Source organism: Pipistrellus kuhlii, unplaced genomic scaffold (genome assembly GCF_014108245.1).
Source record: "Pipistrellus kuhlii isolate mPipKuh1 unplaced genomic scaffold, mPipKuh1.p scaffold_m20_p_5, whole genome shotgun sequence".
NCBI classification, from domain to species: domain Eukaryota; kingdom Metazoa; phylum Chordata; class Mammalia; order Chiroptera; family Vespertilionidae; genus Pipistrellus; species Pipistrellus kuhlii.
Genome location: NW_023425551.1, coordinates 47874600 through 47895617, shown reverse-complemented (window position 1 = coordinate 47895617; position 21018 = coordinate 47874600). Strand labels below are relative to the sequence as shown.

At 39.3% G+C, this 21018-nt stretch overlaps 2 protein-coding genes across 14 annotated transcripts in view; one reads left to right on the top strand and one right to left on the bottom strand.

The window, feature by feature from the left end:
• The window catches only part of DOP1A (DOP1 leucine zipper like protein A), a 76264-nt gene extending 74677 nt beyond the window's left edge, over positions 1-1587 (top strand). For all 12 annotated transcript variants that reach the window (XM_036414830.2, XM_036414823.2, XM_036414818.2 and 9 more), the window contains one exon: positions 983-1587. In XM_036414830.2, coding sequence (XP_036270723.1) covers positions 983-1288 — 306 coding nt within the window. In that variant the 3' untranslated portion in view covers positions 1289-1587. The remainder of the gene's footprint in view (positions 1-982) is intronic.
• Positions 1382-21012, bottom strand: PGM3 (phosphoglucomutase 3). 2 transcript variants are annotated; one of them, XM_036414833.2, is made up of 13 exons: positions 20880-21012; positions 17311-17516; positions 15077-15261; positions 13445-13512; positions 13211-13344; positions 11624-11819; positions 9611-9768; positions 8845-8928; positions 7184-7282; positions 5711-5824; positions 4760-4882; positions 3663-3836; positions 1382-2367 (listed from the first exon to the last, which is right to left on the bottom strand). In XM_036414833.2, the coding sequence occupies exons 2-13, from the start codon at positions 17512-17514 to the stop codon at positions 2278-2280; spliced, it is 1629 nt and encodes a 542-aa protein (XP_036270726.1). In that variant the 5' UTR covers positions 17515-17516; positions 20880-21012; the 3' UTR covers positions 1382-2277. The 2 variants fall into 2 exon arrangements, with proteins under 2 accessions (XP_036270726.1, XP_045428994.1); XM_045573038.1 differs by having other exon boundaries at positions 20899-20923.
• Between the last annotated feature and the right edge of the window lie 6 nt (positions 21013-21018).

Below are 21018 nucleotides of genomic sequence, written 5' to 3'. Positions count from 1 at the left end.
ATTAGTGACATTAAAATATTAGGTAGATACAAGTTTCTTGGCAATATCTCATCTTGTAACTAATATGACAGATTGTAATTCTGTTTCCTAAGTTTTACTTGATTTTTCTTTTTTTTCTCCTCCAGTTTAGTGTTTTTCATATCTTTGAGTCTGCCTAAGTTCAAACATCTTTAGTTCTTATAACTTTTTTCAGACATATTGATATCTAACAGCTGTGTTTGTATATTTAATGGCTTTTCAAATTAGTTTCTTAGTACACAGATGAACTTGTGTTTATTTAATTGACAGAATTTTTACATACATACATTCTCATTTGACTTTACTGCTGCAAGATAGAGTGCCCCATTTTACAAAGGAAACTTTCTGTATCTTGCCCAAAGATATACAGTAAGTAAATGACAGAGCTAGGACACTATCCTGGATATTTTTACTCCAGTTCTAGCTCTCCTCCCCACATTGTTAGCACAACACAGTCTCCCAAGAGTTCCTTTCCTTTCTCTTTGCTGATGACAATTACTTTGGGTCTTGCTACCATCTTGCGGCAAGTTTAAGCCACTTGGCTAGTAGAGAATTGAGTTACTAATGGTAAAATGTACTAGTATAAGAATCTGTTTCTTCCTGGCCTTCTGTAGACATTCTGTGACCTAGTCCTTTGTTACATTAGTGGGAGTCCAGAAATCTGGGAGCTTTTTGAGTATATGCAAAGCACAAAATAAACTTTTAATATTTCACTCTCCCTATCCAAAACCAATTCTATTAAGCTTCTTTATGCATTCTAGTTGAAAAAATGTAACCAGCGTTTGACTGCTCTATATTCACTTAATAACTAGTGTCAAAAGGCCTGTTAGAAGAATCTTAAATCTACAATGAAGATGTAATATCATCAGTTGTATTTGTTTAACTGTTTGTTAATGTTTATTCCTTTTTAAGTACTCTCATGTACTACATCTGTTAGTAACAATTCCCTTTTTGTTTCCTGCAGAAAAATCCAGAAGAAGACAACTCAGGGAGGACATTAGGTTGGGAGCCGGGGCGCCTGCTGCTCACCATCTGTACCGTACGCAGTATTGAGCAGCTCCTGCCATTCTTCAATGTACTCAGTCAAGTCTTCAACAGCAAAGTCACTAGCCGATGTGTGGGACACTCAGGGAGCCCTGTCCTCTACTCAAACACTTTCCCTAATACGGACATGAAACTGGAAAACCACAAACCATTTTCCAGCAAAGCCAGGCAAAAAATAGAAGAGATGGTAGAAAAAGATTTCCTGGAAGGAGTGATAAAAACTTGAGCACCACAAGTGATTCCATTTAGTTTAAATGTAAATTAATCATTTACAACAAACATTACTCTGAGTTCTATAGTTTTTTCTTTTTCTTTTTTCTTTTTGTATGTAACAAAACACATTTCAGGTTGTATTTAAGTATTTGTAAATAAGAGCAATGTCTGAATGTGGCCTGGATCACGTTTAATATTGTTGGCTCATATTGATTATGGTGCCTAAGAGAGATCTATATATGCATATATAGTTCATTGTTTTACTGTCCTGAGTTGTCTTAAACCTGCAAAATACACACTGCACATTTTTTTTCTATTGGCGTCGAGATTGGTTTAATTTAGATTGGTTGGGGGTTTTTCTTTGTTATTAACCACTTTTTTGTCAGGTTTCGTGATCCATTATAATTAACTTTTTCCCACACACCTTCACTAAGCGGAGTTATGAACAACGGAAGCCTGGGACATGACCCCTTTACATGTAGCATGTCCACCTCAGGACGGAGATGGACAGCCTCCATATTCTACCTCTGAGCTCCTGATGACAGAAACTGAAGAGGTAAGTCACTTAAAATCACTCTGAAGACTTTGGTGGAGAACAATTGACTGCAAACAACACCCTAGTTAGGTAATGGCAACAGAAAAGACATTCCAACGTGTTGCTAATAAATAAGATTTAATTTTACAGCAGACCTCATGATTTCTTCCCAGCACACAGTATAAAGTTAATTGAATCATATATGTAAGCCCCGAAATTTTACATTAGTGAGACTGAAACTAGAGGTAAGTTTCATTAAAAAAAAGAATTTAACAAGTGTAAGGCTTAGCTGTTTCGAAAGAATTATTCTGGTAGTGTTTAAGAAAAACAATCAGACCTAGAAACAATCCATTAAGGTGCAGTAAACATTATGATTTTAGATGTGTTTGAACTTGTCACAATTATGGCATTACCGTTCTGTAAAAACCTTTTAAAAATCCAGTCTCTCAAGAATGTAAAAATTGTCTTCAGAAGCCTGGTTGGGGACTTTCTCCAACCCCTCCAGCCAGTTGAAATACTGCCACGCTCACTTCATGTGCAAGGCTGTCGGCACTTTCCTGAAAATTACATTGAGGTTGATTAGATGGTAAAGACTACTTGAAGCTAGCCCTGAGGGAAGGGGAGGGAGCTTCCTGATTGGTTTCACTAACAAATTAAAATGAAAGCTTTTTTTTCATCTTTCAGTAGCAAATTCTAACCACCTTAAATACATGGAAAACAAGTCAAAGTCTCCCAAATAAGGTAAGTTCTTAAATCAGATTATAGTTATCAAAACTGAATAAATTTAATAAAACATAGTAATGGTCCTTAAAGGCCAAACACAGCCATGAGTAAGGAACGTTAAGGCTCCAGATAGCCTCTCTTCACCCCACCAGGGGTGTTTAGAGGCTCGGTGCACAAATTCGTGTATCAGTAGGGTCTCTGCTGAAACCGGCTCTCTGACATCCCTGGCAAGGTCCCGGATTGAGAGGGCACAGGACAGGCCAAAGGACCCCCCTAGCGCACTATCAGGGATGGGGAGGCTCCAGGGCAGCTGGACCCCAGCAGCGAGCTAACCTATTAGTCGTAACGTCTGCTCCCTGGTGGTCAGTGAATGTGATAGTGACTGTCAACTGGCCTTAGCATATTATGCTTTCATTGGTTGAAAGGATGACCAGACATTTCGCATATTAGGCTTTCTGGGATGGCCTAAGGCTTCTGCAGAAAAGCTGCCAGCTAATGCAGTATACATTAATGGAAAATGTCTCCTTCTGAGCCCCTATTCAATAGACTATTACCTCCACTATGGAAATATTTTTATCAAGGGTTTAAAGAGACAGAAAAGGATGTGTGAGAGGGCAAATTATTAATATCCAGAAAAGAGCAAAAGCACAGAACAAGGCTGTCATTTAAAGGAAATACTTCCAAAAACAATTGAGAGTTGAGAGTCAAACATAAATTTCAGAAATGGATCTCAACCGTGATTGTTTTCATAAAACAACAAGATTGTGTTTTTATAGGAAAAAAAACATAATAGTTCAACATGTGTCAAGCTAAGTACCTATTAGTTATTCATGCCACCATTATAAAAATGACTTTTAGGAAATATAGAATCAAAAGAAAAATATTTGTGGAATCTAAGTGGGTGTAATTTTGTACAACTATATAACAACCACTGATGAAAATAAAGTTTTGTAATCTTAATATGAACTTAATGGCTCCATAAACAAATCTCAGACATTAAGTGCTTAATTATCACAGTGAGACTGCAACACTATTAAAGTAATGTTTACCTCTTATTACCACCCCACACTACCTATGTTGTTATTGGATTCTCACTGCACATTTTTTCAATAGAATTGTATCAGCTTACTTGTGAATCTGCTTCTGCATATACGCGGACTATATCTTCTGTACCGGAGGGCCGGACAAAAGCTCGGGAAAGCTTGTACTTCTTCACCAGATTGTCAATAGCCTCCTGTAGTCCTGGGGGCGTGACTGCTTTCCTTTCAGCATCCGTGGTGCTAATAACTTGCCTGTCTGCAACCTGTGCACAAGCATTTCATGCTTGTTATAATTTCATTCCTAATAACAGAGCTACATTTCAGCTTCTTGTACACAAAGTACAGCACAGAAAGTAAAGTATCAAATTAAGCATACAATGAAATTGCATTAAATTTTTATAATTATTTCTGCCAAAAGTAGGGTTGATTTCAACTTTTTTTCTATTTCTTCAGTCTACAAAGAATTACCTTTAGGAAAAAGAAATAACATTTCCACATACTGTCTTACAGCTAATTACCACTAAAATAAAGGTCAATAAATACGGTATGAGTTAAATCATTATCTTAGGTTGCCACTTACACTTTTTAAAAAATTACCATTATATAAGAGGATCATGATGAGAATCTCCTTGTGCTCCAAACTAATCTGAACAAACAGCAGCTATTTCTATGAACTCTGGTGGTGAATGTATAAACTGGTATAAATCTACATGGAAATCAATTAGCCATTTATCTTAAATGCCTTTTAAAAATTCTCTCCCTTTGAGCTCATGGTTTCTATTCAGCATCTAGCCTTAGGAACTATTTTTACTCGAAATGATAGGCTATCCAGGATGTGCTTCAAAATAATACGGGGATGTGGAGAATGTAGAGGGCACCATTTAAAATCTACCGAAGCTGGGTGTACAGAGGTTCATTATTTTGTTCTCTCTGTTTTAAGTTTTCCATAATTTTTCAGTGATATACAATTATAACAGATTTGGAAACCAAATACTTCTCAAACAATAGAATAGTTAAAAATTATTCTAAAGATATGAAAATATACAGGTAATATAAGGCATTATTTTCCATGTAACATTTATGTTTAGAATTAAATATAAAATACTTGGGAAACATTTTTATATAGTGAGACTTGAAATAATAGGTTTTAATTTTGAAAAAAAGAGTCTTAAAATCTTGCTCACACCTTAACTTTGAGCTGTCGGTTTGGAAGATCTGTATAGAGAGCATCCCACTGTTGTACAGTCAGCCCTTTCAGAGCCAAGATTGCCTCGATCACCAGCATGTCAGAAATAGCATCACCAGCTGCCTGCAAGAAGGGAGACAATGGAAGGAAAGATGTGAATGTGTCTTAGAAAACTAGTCTAAGTTTCTTGTGCTTCCTGCTCCTCCCCCAATGCAGCAACATTAACTGGTGTGTATAAATTAAATATTGAGGGGAAAAACAAACTAGCTCTTAAAAAACTTGGCTTTAATCTTCCTCCTTAGCTATAAAATGAAATAACTTAAGATTTCAGCATTAAGAAAATTTTAACTCAAATTTTTCTTTATAACTAGATCCCTTTTGAGATATACCGCATAGAAGGCATCATGTAAGGAAGTGAAGAAATAGGAGCTTTGGTGTAAGACAGATCTAAAGTTGAAGCCATGTTCTGCCACTTATTAGCTCCAAGCCTTTGTTTCTTCATATATAAAATGACAATTATAATAACCCTTCTCCCTGTGCTACAGCAAGGATTATACAATGCAGTATATAAGGTGCCCAAAATGTGCAATATGCTCAAATGTTACTTCCACAGCTTTGCTTGTTCTTCCATTGCCATTAGCAACACTCCAATCCCACCTATTCCGACCCACAAGACAACTGATTGTTCTTCCTGAATTTCGAGAAAATAGTTTAAAAAAATATAATTAGTCTACACACACACACACACACACACACACACACACACACACACGGGAAGCACTTCAATGTTCTGTCATGGGCATTTCAGGGTAAATCTCCACTGCATGTGCCATGGCTGTGAGGAAGCTTGCAAGACTTCACCACTTTAAATTTTTATACAGCCCACTATTCTGTCCACCTTTATGAATAATGTAAAAATAACCAAGAACCCACCAGCCCATCAGTTCTAACCTGGTTAAACAAATCAATAATGTTTTCAAGCATCTTAGCAGCTTTCCTTTTCTTATCTTCTAATTCTTCTGATAGCTGTTTTATCTTCATTTCAGCAGTTTTACTAAACAACACCTGCAATAAGAGCATACACAATCACAAAACTACCACAGGCCCAGTCATAAGTACTATGCTAAAATGCTTTTGAAATTCTAAATGAATCTGGAGAAACTGAGGGGAAAATGGCAGCTTTACAATGTATAGAATTAATATAAGATCAAAGCGAAACCCAAAAGATATTACTAAGGAGAAAAAAGGTCCTTTATGGATTATAAAACTGGTTATCAACATTTAAAGAGCTGATTACAAATAAAATACCACCTTAGCAAAGGTGATCATCCAAATGGGTTGATTATGTTTGTCCCTCATCCAGCTAAATCGGCTGTGTGAGGTAGATCTGAAGTAGATAATTCATTGCAACTAGTATCTTTTTGTTCTAAAATTAAGACCGAAAGCTAGGCAGAAGTAGAAAGCACACTCCACTCACCTATATCACATTGTGGCAAATAGTGCCATAACTATTACAACATACATCATGTTCCTCAAGATTTCTGTAATTTTTAATATGCCTTTCCCATGATGCCCACACTGAGGAGGAACAGCATACCAGGCTCAGCCACTTGCTAAAATACTTATTTGTTGGTCACTTGTTTGACTGGAATACATCCATACACATTCATTTACTGCAGCACAGCAGCAACAGACATTATAGCCCCAAAGCCTAAAATATGTACTATTATCCCTTCATATTCATTCACCAACCTCTGCATTAGATCACTGATCTTTTAGTTGTATTTTCTAAGAACTTATTTTCCTTCTACTTTCATTCATTAACTGTAGAAACCAATTTTGAAATTCATGAGGAAAATTATTTGACCAGATAACTTTTTGTATTGGGCACCTCAAATCTATTTATGAAATGAGGCAAAGTGTAAAAACATCTAAAGAAAAATTATGTATTTTATGAATATACTAAAAACCATTTTTACACATTAAAATTGTGAGTTTTATGGCTGGTGAGTTATATCTCAAAAAATTTTAAAAACATTCTGTCTGCTAAGAGAACCAAAAAACAACAAAAAACACGCTTATTGCTAATTACATTTCGAGTTTAACTTAATCCTCAAGCTATCCAACACTTTTCAATTTGCCACACCTACTGTACTTTTTACCACCTATGGCCAGTTGAACAGAATATTTTTAAATGATGTATAGAAAACCAGCTTATTAAAAAATTAAGATGTGCATTCTTGTAAGTAACTATAAGAACAAATCAGCAGTATTTCTTCACTCTCAAAGGCATATCAACCTAATAAATTCTTTTACCATTCTACTAATTTCAACAAAGTAGAATTTCACCTATTACTAACCAGTTATAGAATCCCCATCATTAAAAAAAGTGTCAGCTAAAGTTGTAATTGTTTGAGAACTTACTGTGCCATGCCCGTTTGCTTCAAAATAAATTCCAATATCAAACTCCTGAGCCTTGTGGTGCAAATGTTTTACACCAGTTTTAGTACAATAGACTGGTACCTATAACACATTAAAAAATAACAGCAATTATTCAATCAGCAAATTAATTGTGTACCTACTATTCAGGGATACAGTAGGAACAAAACCTGGAGCTTAATCTAGTGAGGAAGACAAAGCAGTTAAAACCAAAGAGAAGGCACTTAGAAGCACAAAGCAAGGGGAAACAAGGTGAGAGAGATGAGGATGAGGAGTGATGTGATCTGGTACAGAAAGCTCAGTTTAGCTATAGGATGAAAAGTGGCTTAGAGTAGAGGTTTACAAGCTTTTATTATAAAAGGCCAATTATTCTAGACTTTGCAACCACATTGTCTCTGTTACAATTGCTCAACTCTCATTATCTGTGAAAGCAGCCACAGACAATACAAAAACAAATTAGCATGGCTGTATTCCAATAAACCTTTATAAATAGGGGGCAGGCTGGATTTTGCCCACAGTTAACCCTCAGCTTAAGAGGGGCCATTATGAGTTTTCTAGGATTAATCCCAGTAAGAAATTATGGTGGTTGGACTGGAAATAGTGGTTAAAGTCTTGATAGTGAAAAAATACAAAAAGATTAAGATCAAATAAGATGGGCATTTGATTGGATTTAGGAAGCCTCAAGAATCCTTAGAGCTAAAAGTATTTAATTTATTAGAAAATGGTTGAAAAGTAACAGTTTTTAATTATTCAGTTTCTTAAATGGTATCATATCTATAAGGGATTTTTAAGATAGAAAATAGGAATTAAAATACTAAAACAACCACTTGAATACTGAAAATCTCTGTAAAAAGTAGGCAATTGGGCCCCTAATGGAAGTCCCTTGGGTAACTCTACTGTAAACCACTTTTGCTCCACCCTGCAATCAATCAAACTCCAGCCTCCAGATGAGTTCTATTGTGCCTGCTCACTATTCTTAAACTTATATCAATTGCCAAGATATAAAAAGTCAGCAATTCACATGAAGATTTCTGTTTCAGCTCCTCACAGCTGGCTTGGGCACACACTTCCTAGTCCTCACCTGCCCACTGTGCTCACTCACTTCAGCTATCCAAATACTACAGCAACCTGGCTTCACCATTCCTACTTTAAAGGCAAAAAATAGCAAAATGCAGGGACTTAAAAAGGGATACACCAAAGTTAGAAAAGATTGCAGTAGCTGGTGAGAAAAAAGAGTCAAGGCAAACAGACCCAGTTTTGGCCATGAACCTCTTAACACTTAGAGCAGTTTCATACAGATGATGGTCATCTGGTGGACATTGGGGAAATAATCAGAAACAGAATCTATCAACCCAGAAAACAACTCCACAGAAGGAGAGTAAGAAGAGTTTTATTACTGAATAAGCATTAAACCAGATTAGTAATACACATCACAGTCAATCTGCTAAAAGGCTACAAAGACAGAAAGTCCCTCTTTTTGCATCAGGAAAAATTTAATTTTTCTTGTAATTTCTAGTTAGCCTTACATGGACAAAGACTCAGCTTCATGCACAACAACCTATTCATTTTTATGAGGTTATTATTTTCCACACAAATATCTTACAAAGGAATTAAGAAACTGCCAGAAAATGGAAATGGTCTAGTACCTTCATAACTTCTTCAAGATACCGTGTTGAGCTTCCATTTGCATATGCGGTTTGTACAACACCAATATTCAGACTTTCTCCAATCTAGACAACACAATGAAATGGTCATGCATCTAAAGCAAAAACACTACAAAAGCACCTATGTTCTAAAGAATGACAAAGTGATCAACAAATTCAGCAGTGCCTTATTTTATGCAATACATAAGTGACTCAATCAAAATTTACATATAGGCCAGAAAAAAAGCTAAAATACTTCTGAGCACTATTTAAACAATTCTACAAGGAATCTTTTATAAAGAAACCTATGGTTTCTTGATTTTTATCTCAATTTTTTAAATAGAAGTATTTATTGAATTGTTAAAGTATATCTTTTCCAGGCATAATAATTACTTCCCATTCATCCTATAAGGCTAGCCAGAGATTTCCAAAAGATCAAAACAAATCTCTGAGGATGAGATTTCCTGTTTAAGCCTGAGGCTTTGGGAATTTCTGATGGAACTTCCATTATTAAAGTGTCAGTTATGAAGAATTCAAAACTTCATAAAGCTTCAAATCATAAAGCTGCCAATATGAGGAAGCAAAGAGTAACCAGTTCTCCAAAGTTGAAAAGTCTAGAATAACCATATCTTTTTGTATTTTCCAGTCACACAAAAAAGGAACTTCGCACAAATTGTGCCTTTTAGACATTTGCCTGACTGCTATAGATGCTACAGCTATTTCACCAGGAAGTCTAGTTTTAAAGGGCATCAGTCACTCCCTGCCATACCTCCAGCAGGAGCTCTTTAAGGAAACTACTAATGAGTGTCGCTATCTTGTCTCCATCAATGAGATGAAAGTGGCCATCTGCATCATAGTAGTAATAAACAATTCTGTCTGCATCTCCATCAAAGGAACAGCATCTTTCATTGGGTTCCATTTCTATTCCTAGTACACAGAATTAAAAATGCATTTCAGTCTAAAAAACGGGAATACAACTCAATATTAAAAGTTTTAGGTATTTTTTCTTATTCTAGTTATAAGAGGAAATTTTTTCACTAACGTGTGATCACAGCTGGTCTTACATGTTACATGTAAACATGTCCACTATGATTATTCAAGAAATAGATAAAATTATTCTTGCAAATAAAAACCAGTGTCTTAATCTTCTAACAGTATGCAAGGCTTATTGGTAGTTTTTACAGGGTAAAACTCACAGCTAACTGAAAAAGCAGCATTCAAAATCTATCTATGCTGAACTTGACATTATGCTAAGATAATATTCCACTTTATAGGCCAGCTGATTTGGCAACACGGGTTCCCATCTAGTTGCTTAAAAGCTATAGGTAATTCTGAATGCAATTTATCTAGTCCTATTATGTCCTTTACATATAAAAATAATCAGCAACAGATGAGGTATGTGTTTTAATTTAATTCAGATAGGAATGATTTATTTTTCACACCATCAGTAACAAGAACTGATGTTTCTATCTCTACTCTCCCTTCCTCTCTTAAATCAATAAAAATATATTTTAAAAAACAAATATAGCCTATAAGAGATAAATGGTTTCTGTAATTTGCATAAAATTATTGAAACATCAGCAACTGTTACAAATTTCTTAGATATAAGGACATTAACATATTGCCAATGCAACATGAAGCAACTAGGCAGTGAATAAGAATTTAAGGTTGACTACAGGGTACAACACAAGCTCCATGAAAGTCAGGGCCTCTGGTTTGTTCATACTATAGCCCCAGTGCCTACAGCAAGAGAAAAAGAGCTCATGATTTAGTTTAGTGAATGGATAGATCAGGGCCTGAGAACTGAGCTGCAGGTAAAGTAATAGTCAAAACTAGCAATCAATGCAAGGGAGCTTAAATTGGTTAAACTGAAATTTTAAATGCTTACTACAGTAAGGCATAAAGTAATGTTAATGTGAGAAGCCACTAGTCAAGGTTTGTAGAATTCTGAAGAATGCAGTCCTTAGGGTGGAGCCACTCCACTGCAGTCAGTCCACGTGACATGAGGTAAAGAGAAGCCAGATTCCAATATTTAAGTGAAATCAAAGCATTTTAAAAATGGCCCTGGCCAGGTAGATCAGTTGGTTAAAGCATCATCCCAATACATCAAGGTTGAGGATTCGATCCCCAGTCAAGACATAAGAATCAACCAGTGAATGCATAAATAAGTGTAACAACAAATCAGTGTCACTCTAAAATCAATAAACAAAAATTAGTAAAAATAAATGGTGGCAACTAATGTAAGTGAACACACAGACACATGGATCAAACAAAACACATCTGCAAACCAGGCTAACAATTTGAATCTAATGCAGCTAAAAATAAAAATCTCTTACTACAACTACAATCTGAAGAACATTCTCCCTCCTAATATGCCCACTGTGGAAAATGCTGACTTTGGAAACATGTAATTCAGCAGGAGCATTCTCTTTCCATAGTGTGTGTAATTCAACAAGATGAAAAATAATGCTACTTAACTATTGCTATTCTTTAAATCAGAAATTCTCAAAGTGTGGTCTTTGATAGAAATGCAAATTCCTACACTTTACAAACCCTATGTAGACCTACAGGGATCAATTTCTGATTTTGCTTTCCCACTCCACATGCTATAGGAGTCCTGTGACTCACAGGCAGAGCAGTCCATGTTTTAAATGGCACTGATGAGTAGGAAGGTGCCCAGAGGTCTACAAGTGACACAAAGACTAAATGCATGACTTCTCATTTGGCCACTTCTGTTTATAAATGAGATTGGTTTCAAAACTCCAAAAACAAATTTACATACCTTGTGGAGGTTTCTGATGACTTTTCACAAAGTCAGCCCCACATAAATGATTGAGTTTCCCTGTAGTCCCAACGTTAAACAACTGAATTGACAGCCCCTCGGAGAAGTAGTTTTTCATTTCTCTCAGCTTCAAGGCCCCTATGCCATTTGCACAGTCAACCTTAAGTGATAGACATTTGTCCCCACTGCAGAAAGCCTTAAACGAAAGACACAGGGAGGAAAATCTCAAGTTCTAAAGATTAAGAGTGAAACATAGGCATGCATACGTATATGTAAACTTCCATTATTTCAATTAGTTCATCTATTTTAAACCAAGAAACAAAAGGGCACACATATTCAGATGAAAATCATAAAACATCAATGTAAAATTTTAAAATACCCCTTTTTGAACACAGGAACAATTTCAATGATTGAATGACTTATGGAAATAGAGTTTGTTAAATAAAAAATTTAGTTTCACAGCTGAAAAGTCTTTTTTAAAAGGTTTATTAGTCATTGCTAGAAAAAAAAGGACTGCTCTCGGATTAGAGTCTAAAACCCCAGCAGCATAGCTGGATAGAACAGACATGATCACTGTCATCTCAGAGTTTTGCCAAGTGTTTAGATACATCACATACGGGGAAGAAAGATGTAAGCGGTTTTGCAGAGATTACATTAGCTATAAATAAAGGGATGGGAGAACTGAAGCGGGCCAGTTATGAATAGACACAGAGTCCAAATCAGAAGAGTTTGCTCCTTTGGATAGGTTAGGGGCAAATAGGAAGTTCACATTAAATAAGCAGAGGCTCCTGGGTTCAAAAAATGCCTGGCCATTCCCTCTCTAGAATAACTGCAGAAATAGCACCTGGAAATTGACACCTGTTAATGTGAGCAGTCACTTGTTAGCTGGTCCATAGCTGTTAATAGGCTAACTGTTGTGTTTCTTTCTCACTCTCTGGGCAATGTAATTTAATTTAGAACATCTCATAATTTTTTTTTTTTTTTTTTTTTTTGGTCAAGCTTTATTAGATTTAGCCTCAATAAAGCAGGTCCCTTAAAAGTAATATAGTCTATGTCACATGACAGTCTTTCAAAGGTGGGAATGAGCAGTAAAACATCTGTCATTCTCCTCATAGCATATAACACCACTCAGCATTTTTGTTTGTTTTTTCTAATTGTCAGTCTCCTCTCCTATCCACCCTCATCCCAGAATATAAAATCTATGAGAGCAAGGGCTTTGTTTAGGTTTGCTGCACCAGACAATAACATACACTCAATATATATTGATCAAGTGAATTACACTCCTCAAATCTCATCCAGGTTTAACATGCCAATTCCCTTAAGAAAATCTCAACAGTAAGATGCCTCAAGTGTGATATTAATAGCATTTAAGAGTAAACTCATCTGAATGAATACTTATAACCACAAGAAAACCACCATGCTTGCCCCCTCAGTGATCTAAGGAGGTGTTTCATGCCTTGCCAAGTAAATGCCAATACAGTTAGGATACAAGGACCAGGCCCTGTGTAGTCCTGGAAAGAAAATGATACACCGAATTTTTGGAAAAAGGAGAGTGACAAACTATGTAATTAACATTCCAGTTTTCACCTGTTTGGTAAGTTCCACAAAGGCCTTGGAGAGCTTCTGGTAGTAACCTTCTGTGGTGGCCTGTCCGTACTGGCCCTGGGTATTCCGGCAGTACACCATGTAGTGCAGCTGCGGCGTTGTCAGCAAGCCGTAATCTGTCACAGAACGGAAGAAAGCAATGTACCCCATTTCTTAATAAAGGAAAAAGTTTAAATGGATTCACATGGAAGGAATTGAAGGTGACAAAATACATACCATGGAATTGACCTCCTGAAACAGTGATGCCATCTATTACAGATTGTGAAAGTTTCTCACTGCTGGGCCTAGGAGAGAAAAGGGGAAAAATATTACCTCCCATTTAGAAACCAACAGGTGGCTAGTTCTGAAAACTAATGCTGAAATTATGTACTATAAATATCAGAATAATAAGTTCATTGTATTTGAACTGAAACCTGTCAAGTATGAAAACTCTGAAAATAATAATTTGGGTAGAGTATGAGTAGTCTTTTACAATGTTATTTCTTGAAAAGATACTGGCTTTTAAATGAATTTAGAAAACAGATATAAAGTACACACTAATTACACCATACCCAAATATCTTGTCAAGTTTAATAACTGCACATACTGCCTAAGAACAATAACTAATACTGCAGCACTGGGTACTAAACTATCAAGGATATAGAACTCACTTTTCATTTTAAAACATCAGAACAAATTATCTACCTATCTGAAAATAAAGATCAGCCGAAACCGGTTTGGCTCAGTGGATAGAGCGTCGGCCTGCGGAATGAAAGGTCCCGGGCTCGATTCCGAACAAGGGCATGTACCTTGGTTGCGGGCCCATCCCCAGTAGGGGGTGTGCAAGAGGCAGCTGATCAATGATTCTCTCTCATCAATGTTTCTAACTCTCTATCTCTTTTTCTCTCTGTAAAAAATCAATAAGATATATTAAAAAAAAAGAAAAGAAAAAGAAAATAAAGATTATATGACTGCCTTGTAGAAAAAGATGTTCTGTATCATTTCAACTAGTTAATAGGCAAAAGGCAAAAACATGTGGGAGGGCTTTATTGTGAGATCATGTGCTTCAGAAAACAAGTCACTTGGCTATTTCTATTACCTATAAATACCAGTGATCATGGAACCAGTGGTAGTTGGAAATACCTCTGATAATACATTTAAGTTTGGTAAAACACCAGTGCAAGGCAATAGAAAACGGAGTAAAAATTTCCTTTAAAAAGCATGTCTGGCTTAAACCAGATCTTATGTAAATTGAATGCTTGTTTCAAAGAACACTTTTAATCTAACATTAAATAAAATTCTAATATTAATACAAATATTTTTGTAAAGGAAGGTAAAAGCTGCCAAATATGAAAAATTTGTAGAAATAAACTTAACATTTTACAGTGAACTCCAGCATGGGAAAATAATATAAATATATGGGCCAACAACACGGGATTATAAAATAAATCTCTAAAGATAATGAATTAAAATCATGTGTTCTTATTGCATAGGGGAAAAAGTAAATCTAGAAGTACAGGGGGGAGACATTTGTTAATTTTCTCGTGTCAAGAAATACATTATTCTGGGTCCATTATTTCATGTAATCCTCACAAAAACCCTGTATTAGGCCTAATCATCAACATGTTATCGATGAGAAAAGGGAAGCTCCAAAAGGTTCAAGTGGATAGTAAGTGTTGGAGTTGGTATTCTGACTCTAAAACCCAAGCTGCAGTGCTGACTTAGTTCCTGCGTCTCCTACAAAGGCCGGGAGGCGAGAAGCCTCTGGGGCAGTTCTGTCTTTCTTCCCACTTATCATGGGTACCAACACTGATACAGTCACTTATACTGAGTTCCCAAAGCTGCTTTCACCACTAACTCCATGGTCACCTGGTATCTCTACCAATCACGACAAAGGCATCCTGCTGCAGATCCACCGCAGCTTTCTCGCTGATGTCCAGCAGCACTCTCTGCACATCCTGCTCCTCAGCATTTGCCAAACAGGTAGCATGTTCCTCCCAGGAAGGTGCCAGCATTTCACCCAAAGGATCAACCAATTTGACACCATTGTCCTCCTTAAAAGAAAAACGATTGATAAGCCATCTGTGCACATTTGAAAGGGTTAAGTTGAGGAAGTAAATAAACTCAAGCTGTTTCTTCCCAACAAAAGACAGTGATGGCTGAGAGCTTCACCAGTGACCCTTACTGAATGCCAGACCCTATCTAGACTAGGTGTTTTACACTCATAAGCTCAGTAAATCTTCATGACCCCACACACCAACCTAATGATCCCATTATTATTCTCATCTGTCAAAGATTCAGATCAAGTTATTTGCTTATGTTCATACAGCCAAAAGGAGTCACTGCTAATATTAAAACATTAAGTCCATCTGCTTCTTTCACCCAATAGACTACACTAGTTTTAAGTGGCCGCCAGCTGTGCTTTAACCACCCGCTAACTAAGGCACAGCTGAGCAGAGTGAGGCCCAGAGTCCTTCTCACTTTGACTTTAGATTCTAAGCACAGTCTGGCCAGTGCGTCAACCAGAGGGTGGCACAGAAGTTGAAAACTGACCCCTAACTATGTCCTGCTCAAATTTCTGGGAGAAAAGTACAGTTTGAGCAGCGGTCGCCAATGGGTGGTCTGCAGACCACTGGTGGTCCATAAGGTCCAAAATGTCAACTGAAAGAAACAGCTCAGAATTGTTTTAAGAACTGCAATAACTATGAGGTCCTGCCTCAAATCATTAATAAATTACGGCAATTTAGACATGCATTTATACTAGTGCACATTTAGAAGATGGACAAGCAAAGTCCCTCGTGTTTTGGGGGAAGAGGTTACAATCCTACATAGCTTTAACTTACTTTTGATTTAGCTACAAAGGCAAAAATCTTATGCCCTAGTAACCAAACGGAAGCATATTATTCAAATCATGTATATGGTGGGGCAAAAGTAGGTTTACAGTCGTTCGTATGGAAAATAATACAATACTAAATAATAACACAAGAATATATTGTGTTTCGCATACTCACAACTGTTTTTACCCCATCCTGTATTAGTGAGCCACAGAATAAAAGTGTAGTTGTATCAAAAGGAATCTATATATATTGTATATATAAAAGCCTAAGTGACTGGACAGTAGCTATGATGCCCACTGACCACAAGGGGGGGGGTAGATGCTCAACGCAGAGCCATGTAGCACAACGGGACCCCGTAGGGCAGGGGTCCTCAAACTTTTTAAAGTGGGGGCCAGATCACGGTCCCTCAGAGAGCTGGAGGGCCGGACTATATGAACTACTAATTCCTACTGTAACACCTCGGCTGCGCTCACTGCCCAAAAAACCTGGCGGGCCGGATCAGACTCCTCTGCGGGCCGCATGTGGCCCGCGGGCCGTAGTTTGAAGACGCCTGCCGTAGGGGATGTTGGACTGCTGGTTTCAGCCCAATCCCCACAGGCAAGGCCAAGGGACCTCACCTGCTGGAGGGACCCCGCTCACTTCACAGACACCCTTCAAGCTCTGGTGCCACCCCAGGTGCCACCTTCTAATTAATTTCCTTTCAATGTGCACTAATCCCTGCACCAGGCCTCTAGTACTTTGATAAAAACTTGTCATAAACATCAAGAGCCTCATCAACATTTTGTCCAGAGCTCACTTTTGGATCCCTGGAGCCTCCTGTTTGGCTATTTCTTCAGAATAGAAAACTATTCCCTAGCTATTAAAAAAAAACCTGTCTGAAATTTTTCAAAATGTACTAAGTCTTTGCAAACGTTTTCCCTTTCCCCACCTTGCTTCTAATCTCTCTAATTTCTGCTGAATTAAGAGAGGAAAGATTTTTTATTACTGATACTGTGGCAACTAATTTGGAAGGACATTTTGTTATTTCTCTAATGTGGACACTCCCCACAAAATAACAGACTCATTTCATCCTCCCCACACCCTCTACTGAATCATGAGCCATATGACTACTCATTCAGAAAAAGCTATTTCACATCCAAAGACACAAAACGACATAAGGGCCCATTCCCAGAATTAGAATTTGAACACTAGGTCAAACTGCTCAGACGCATTAAGGTTAGGTCTTGTAAATAAAGGTTTGCTTTATCAGAGAACTAAATGCATTACCTCAGGATTGTGTGATGCTGTTACCATGACTCCTATTGTAGATTTTGTCTGTTTTGACCGAAGAACAGCTAATAATCCCATGCGAAACATGACATGATCAAGATGTTCTGCTTTTGTTCGAAATCCAGCAGTGCCATATTGAAGAATGAGTCCGCTGGGCTTGGCGTGTAATGCCGAGTGTTTTGTAATAGCATCTAAATCCATGTCTGCAAAATTAAGGAATATTTTTCAGGCATATTAAGAAAACTTTCAAGGACCATTTGCTTCAAAAACTGCCACCCCAAACTGATAAGGCATGCCTTACTGTGACCCCCCCCCCCCCCCCCCCAAGATCTTTTAAGAGAGTGAAGAATGACAGAATAAGTCCTGGGAGTTAGTAGTATCTAGAAAATCCTGCCCCAATTATATTGTCCACTCCGTGCAGAGGTCAGATTATTTCCAACTCGTCTCCCATTTTGGCTCTAGGGATATCCCTGGTCTTGGGTCGAATTTAAAATGGTCCACTCTCAACTAAAATGAAGATTCCACAGCAAGATTCCTAGACTCCTACAAGAACAAAAATCATCTCGTTTTACAAGTGGATCAGCTTCAGCCTGGGCCTCCATTAAATAAGCTCCATTTACTATGGGCAACTGATGACCCTAAAGCCCAAGGTCATGCTCTCAAATGGACTGGACCTACATATCCAAAATATCTGGGAAATCTGTGTAGTTCTTCTGTAATTCTTCCGAGCCTCCAAAGACTATTCCCAGGTGAAAACAAAGTTAACAGTCTCCTTCCTCTCCAATGCCTTACAGGGGACTGCTCCATCCTCATAAGGGAGAATCAGGACACACTTCTAAATTAAACTCTGGACTTTGTTCCTCACTCTTAAGATTGCTTCGCCTATTTAGGGTCTTCTGCAGCTTCATGACTTGCAATACTAAGCTGAATAAAAATGGTTAAATGGAGGAGAATCCAAGATAGCTGCACAGGTAAACACCTGGTAGAGATACCAGGTGACCATGGAGTTAGTGGTGAAAGCAGCTTTGGGAACTCAGTATAAGTGACTGGACATTACCCAGAACTACAGGAAAGTCAACTGACTGGAAATTCTACAATGAAAAGCAAGGAGAAAACCAGAAGGAAGAGCGGAGGAGCTGTAAAAGCCTAAGGTACGGAGACACACGGTGCGCGCGGAGAGGACGGAGCCGGAGAGGAGGGGGCGGCTGAGTGCCTGGCTGGTGTTCCCTAGTGGGAAGGAGATAAAAGCTCCGACTGTGCTAGGCCCCAGTTCCGACTGCTCTGAACCCCATTCTAGGCCAGACCCAGGGGACCCAGGCTCATCCATAGGGAGCTGGGCTGTAAGGCGGAACCCCGGGGGAGCGGTGAAAGGAGGTCCCGGCGGTGCGCACATTGCGAGCAGAGAAGGGACGGTTTGCTGGCCCCGATTGCCCGGCGAATGAACGGGCTCCAGACTGCTCTAACGCCACCTCCACTCCACTTCCAACTGAACTGAACCCCAGTTACGGGCTCATTGGGGAGAGTAGAGACTGTTTGGCAGCAGGCGAAAATCGAGGGGACCTTTCTCTCAAGGTGCTTGCAGAGAGTACTGAAGGACCCTGGGATTTCTCAACAGAAACCATGCAGGCCAGACGGGAATGGCAAGAAATATTCAAGGTGATGAATAGTAAGAACCTACAGCCAAAGATAATCTACCCGGCAAAGCTATCACTCAGAATCGATGGCCAGATAAAGAGCTTCACTAATAAAAAAAAAAAGCTAAAGGAGTTCATCACCATCAAACCAGAATTATATGAATTGCTGAAGGGGGTTCTTTCGGAAGAGAAAGTAAATAAAGATAAAAATTATGAACAACAAATACGTAACTATCAACAAGTGAATCTAAAACCAAGGAAATTTAAAAAAAAAATCTGATGAACAATATTAACTGTTGAATATAATAGAATCAGAGGTATGGAGTGAACTGATGATTCTTGGGGGAAAGGGGAGAGGGGGATGTGGGAAGAGACTGAACATAAACTGTGCACCTATGGATGAGGACAATGGGGAGTGGGGAAAGGGCAGAGGGTGGGGTGGGCACCTGGTGGAGGAGAGCAATGGAGGGGGGGGGAAGAAACATTTGTAGTAATATGAACAATAAAAATTTATTTTAAAATAAATAAATAAAATTAATTAATTAATTAATTAATTAAACTCTGGCCCAGCCATTGGCTCCCCTTGGTTGGACCACCCTCCCACACACCAAAAAGGTTTAGGGTTTGGTTCTGGTCAGGACACATATCTAGGTTGCTGGTTCCATCCTGCTGGGTGCAAAGGGGAGGTAACTGATGTTACTCTCCCCCTTCCTCTCTCTCTCAAAATAATGAACATATCCTTGGGGAAAAAAGGAAGGAAGGAAGGAAGGAAGGAAGGAAGGAAGGAAGGAAGGAAGGAAGGAAGGAAGGGAGGGAGGAAAGGAGGGAGGGAGGGAGGGGCAGGCTTTGAAAGCAACATCTTCCATTTACCTTTAGTTTAAAAAAAAAAAAAAATCAAACATTGACCTTAGTTAGCCCTCTAACTTTACTTAGACCACTTAGCCACTTCCTTCTCTGGAATACTCCCATTTCAAGGGGAACTTGGGGCTTCCACCCTCAGCTGGAGGTACTCCTCACCCCTGGGTAAGCCCCATTTCCCATTAGCCCTGAGAGGAGCAGCAGTCCCAGGCTGCCAGCCTCACCACGGGCAGACCAGGCAGCTAATGCGGCTGGATTCCAGGCAATAAACAGGCAACGCCAACAAAGCCAGTCAATCCTTTTGCTGGCGGAGGACCTTGCCTTCAATTTATAAAATACACCTGTGGAGCGCCATAAAGCTAAGCGCTCTGAAATAAGGTCTGCCTGCATCTTGTTTCCTTTAACTTTTGCTCATTGAAGCAATGAACAAAAGTTAAAGAAAACGGTAAAAAATGTTTTATTCGGTTGGGGAAAAAAAGCTGGCGTTCGCCAAGCTGACTTAGCTCGGTCCAAAGTGATCAAATTTCTCTTTTCCAAGCATGAACACATTTTGTTAAAAATTGACTAGTGGGTAATGTATCACGGTTATTCACAGGGCGTACACCAACGCTGTAAGTTCCCAAAGGTCTTTTTTTTAAATTATTATTATTAAGATAAAACGCGTCCACCCCTTAATGCGTTTTTGGTGCTGAAACTAACTTTGAATGGGTACGTGAGAGCTTTTAGGAAAAGGACCTCCCCGTCCACGTGCCCCCTCCCCTCCATCCCATCTTCAGCACCGAGGCTGCTCCTTCCCGCCCGGCCCGGCCCGGCCCGGCCCGAGGCCCCGGAGCCCCGGAGCCCCGGAGCCCCGGAGCCCCGGAGCCCCGGAGCCCCGGAGCCCCGCCCGGGCTGGGGGACGCGCCGCCCGGCACGCGACCCCCGGGCCGGCCCGCCCGCTCCGGGCACAGCGGCGGTGGGTGTGTCCGGCGAGCAGCGGGCCGGTCAGTCCGTTACCCACCCGCCAGCCCGCGGGCGGCCGGAGCCCCGTGGGCCGGAACGTGCCCTCTCGCCGCCCAGCCAGGGCCCGCTCACCTCGGCCGAGCAGACTCACCCTCCCCGGCGCCCCGCGGAGAAGCCCCAGCCGCGCGGCGCGCCTCGTACCGCTCGGACGCTCTAGGAACCCGCAGACGTGGCCCTGCGTGGCTTCCGGCTCGTCGCCCCGCCCCCCGGC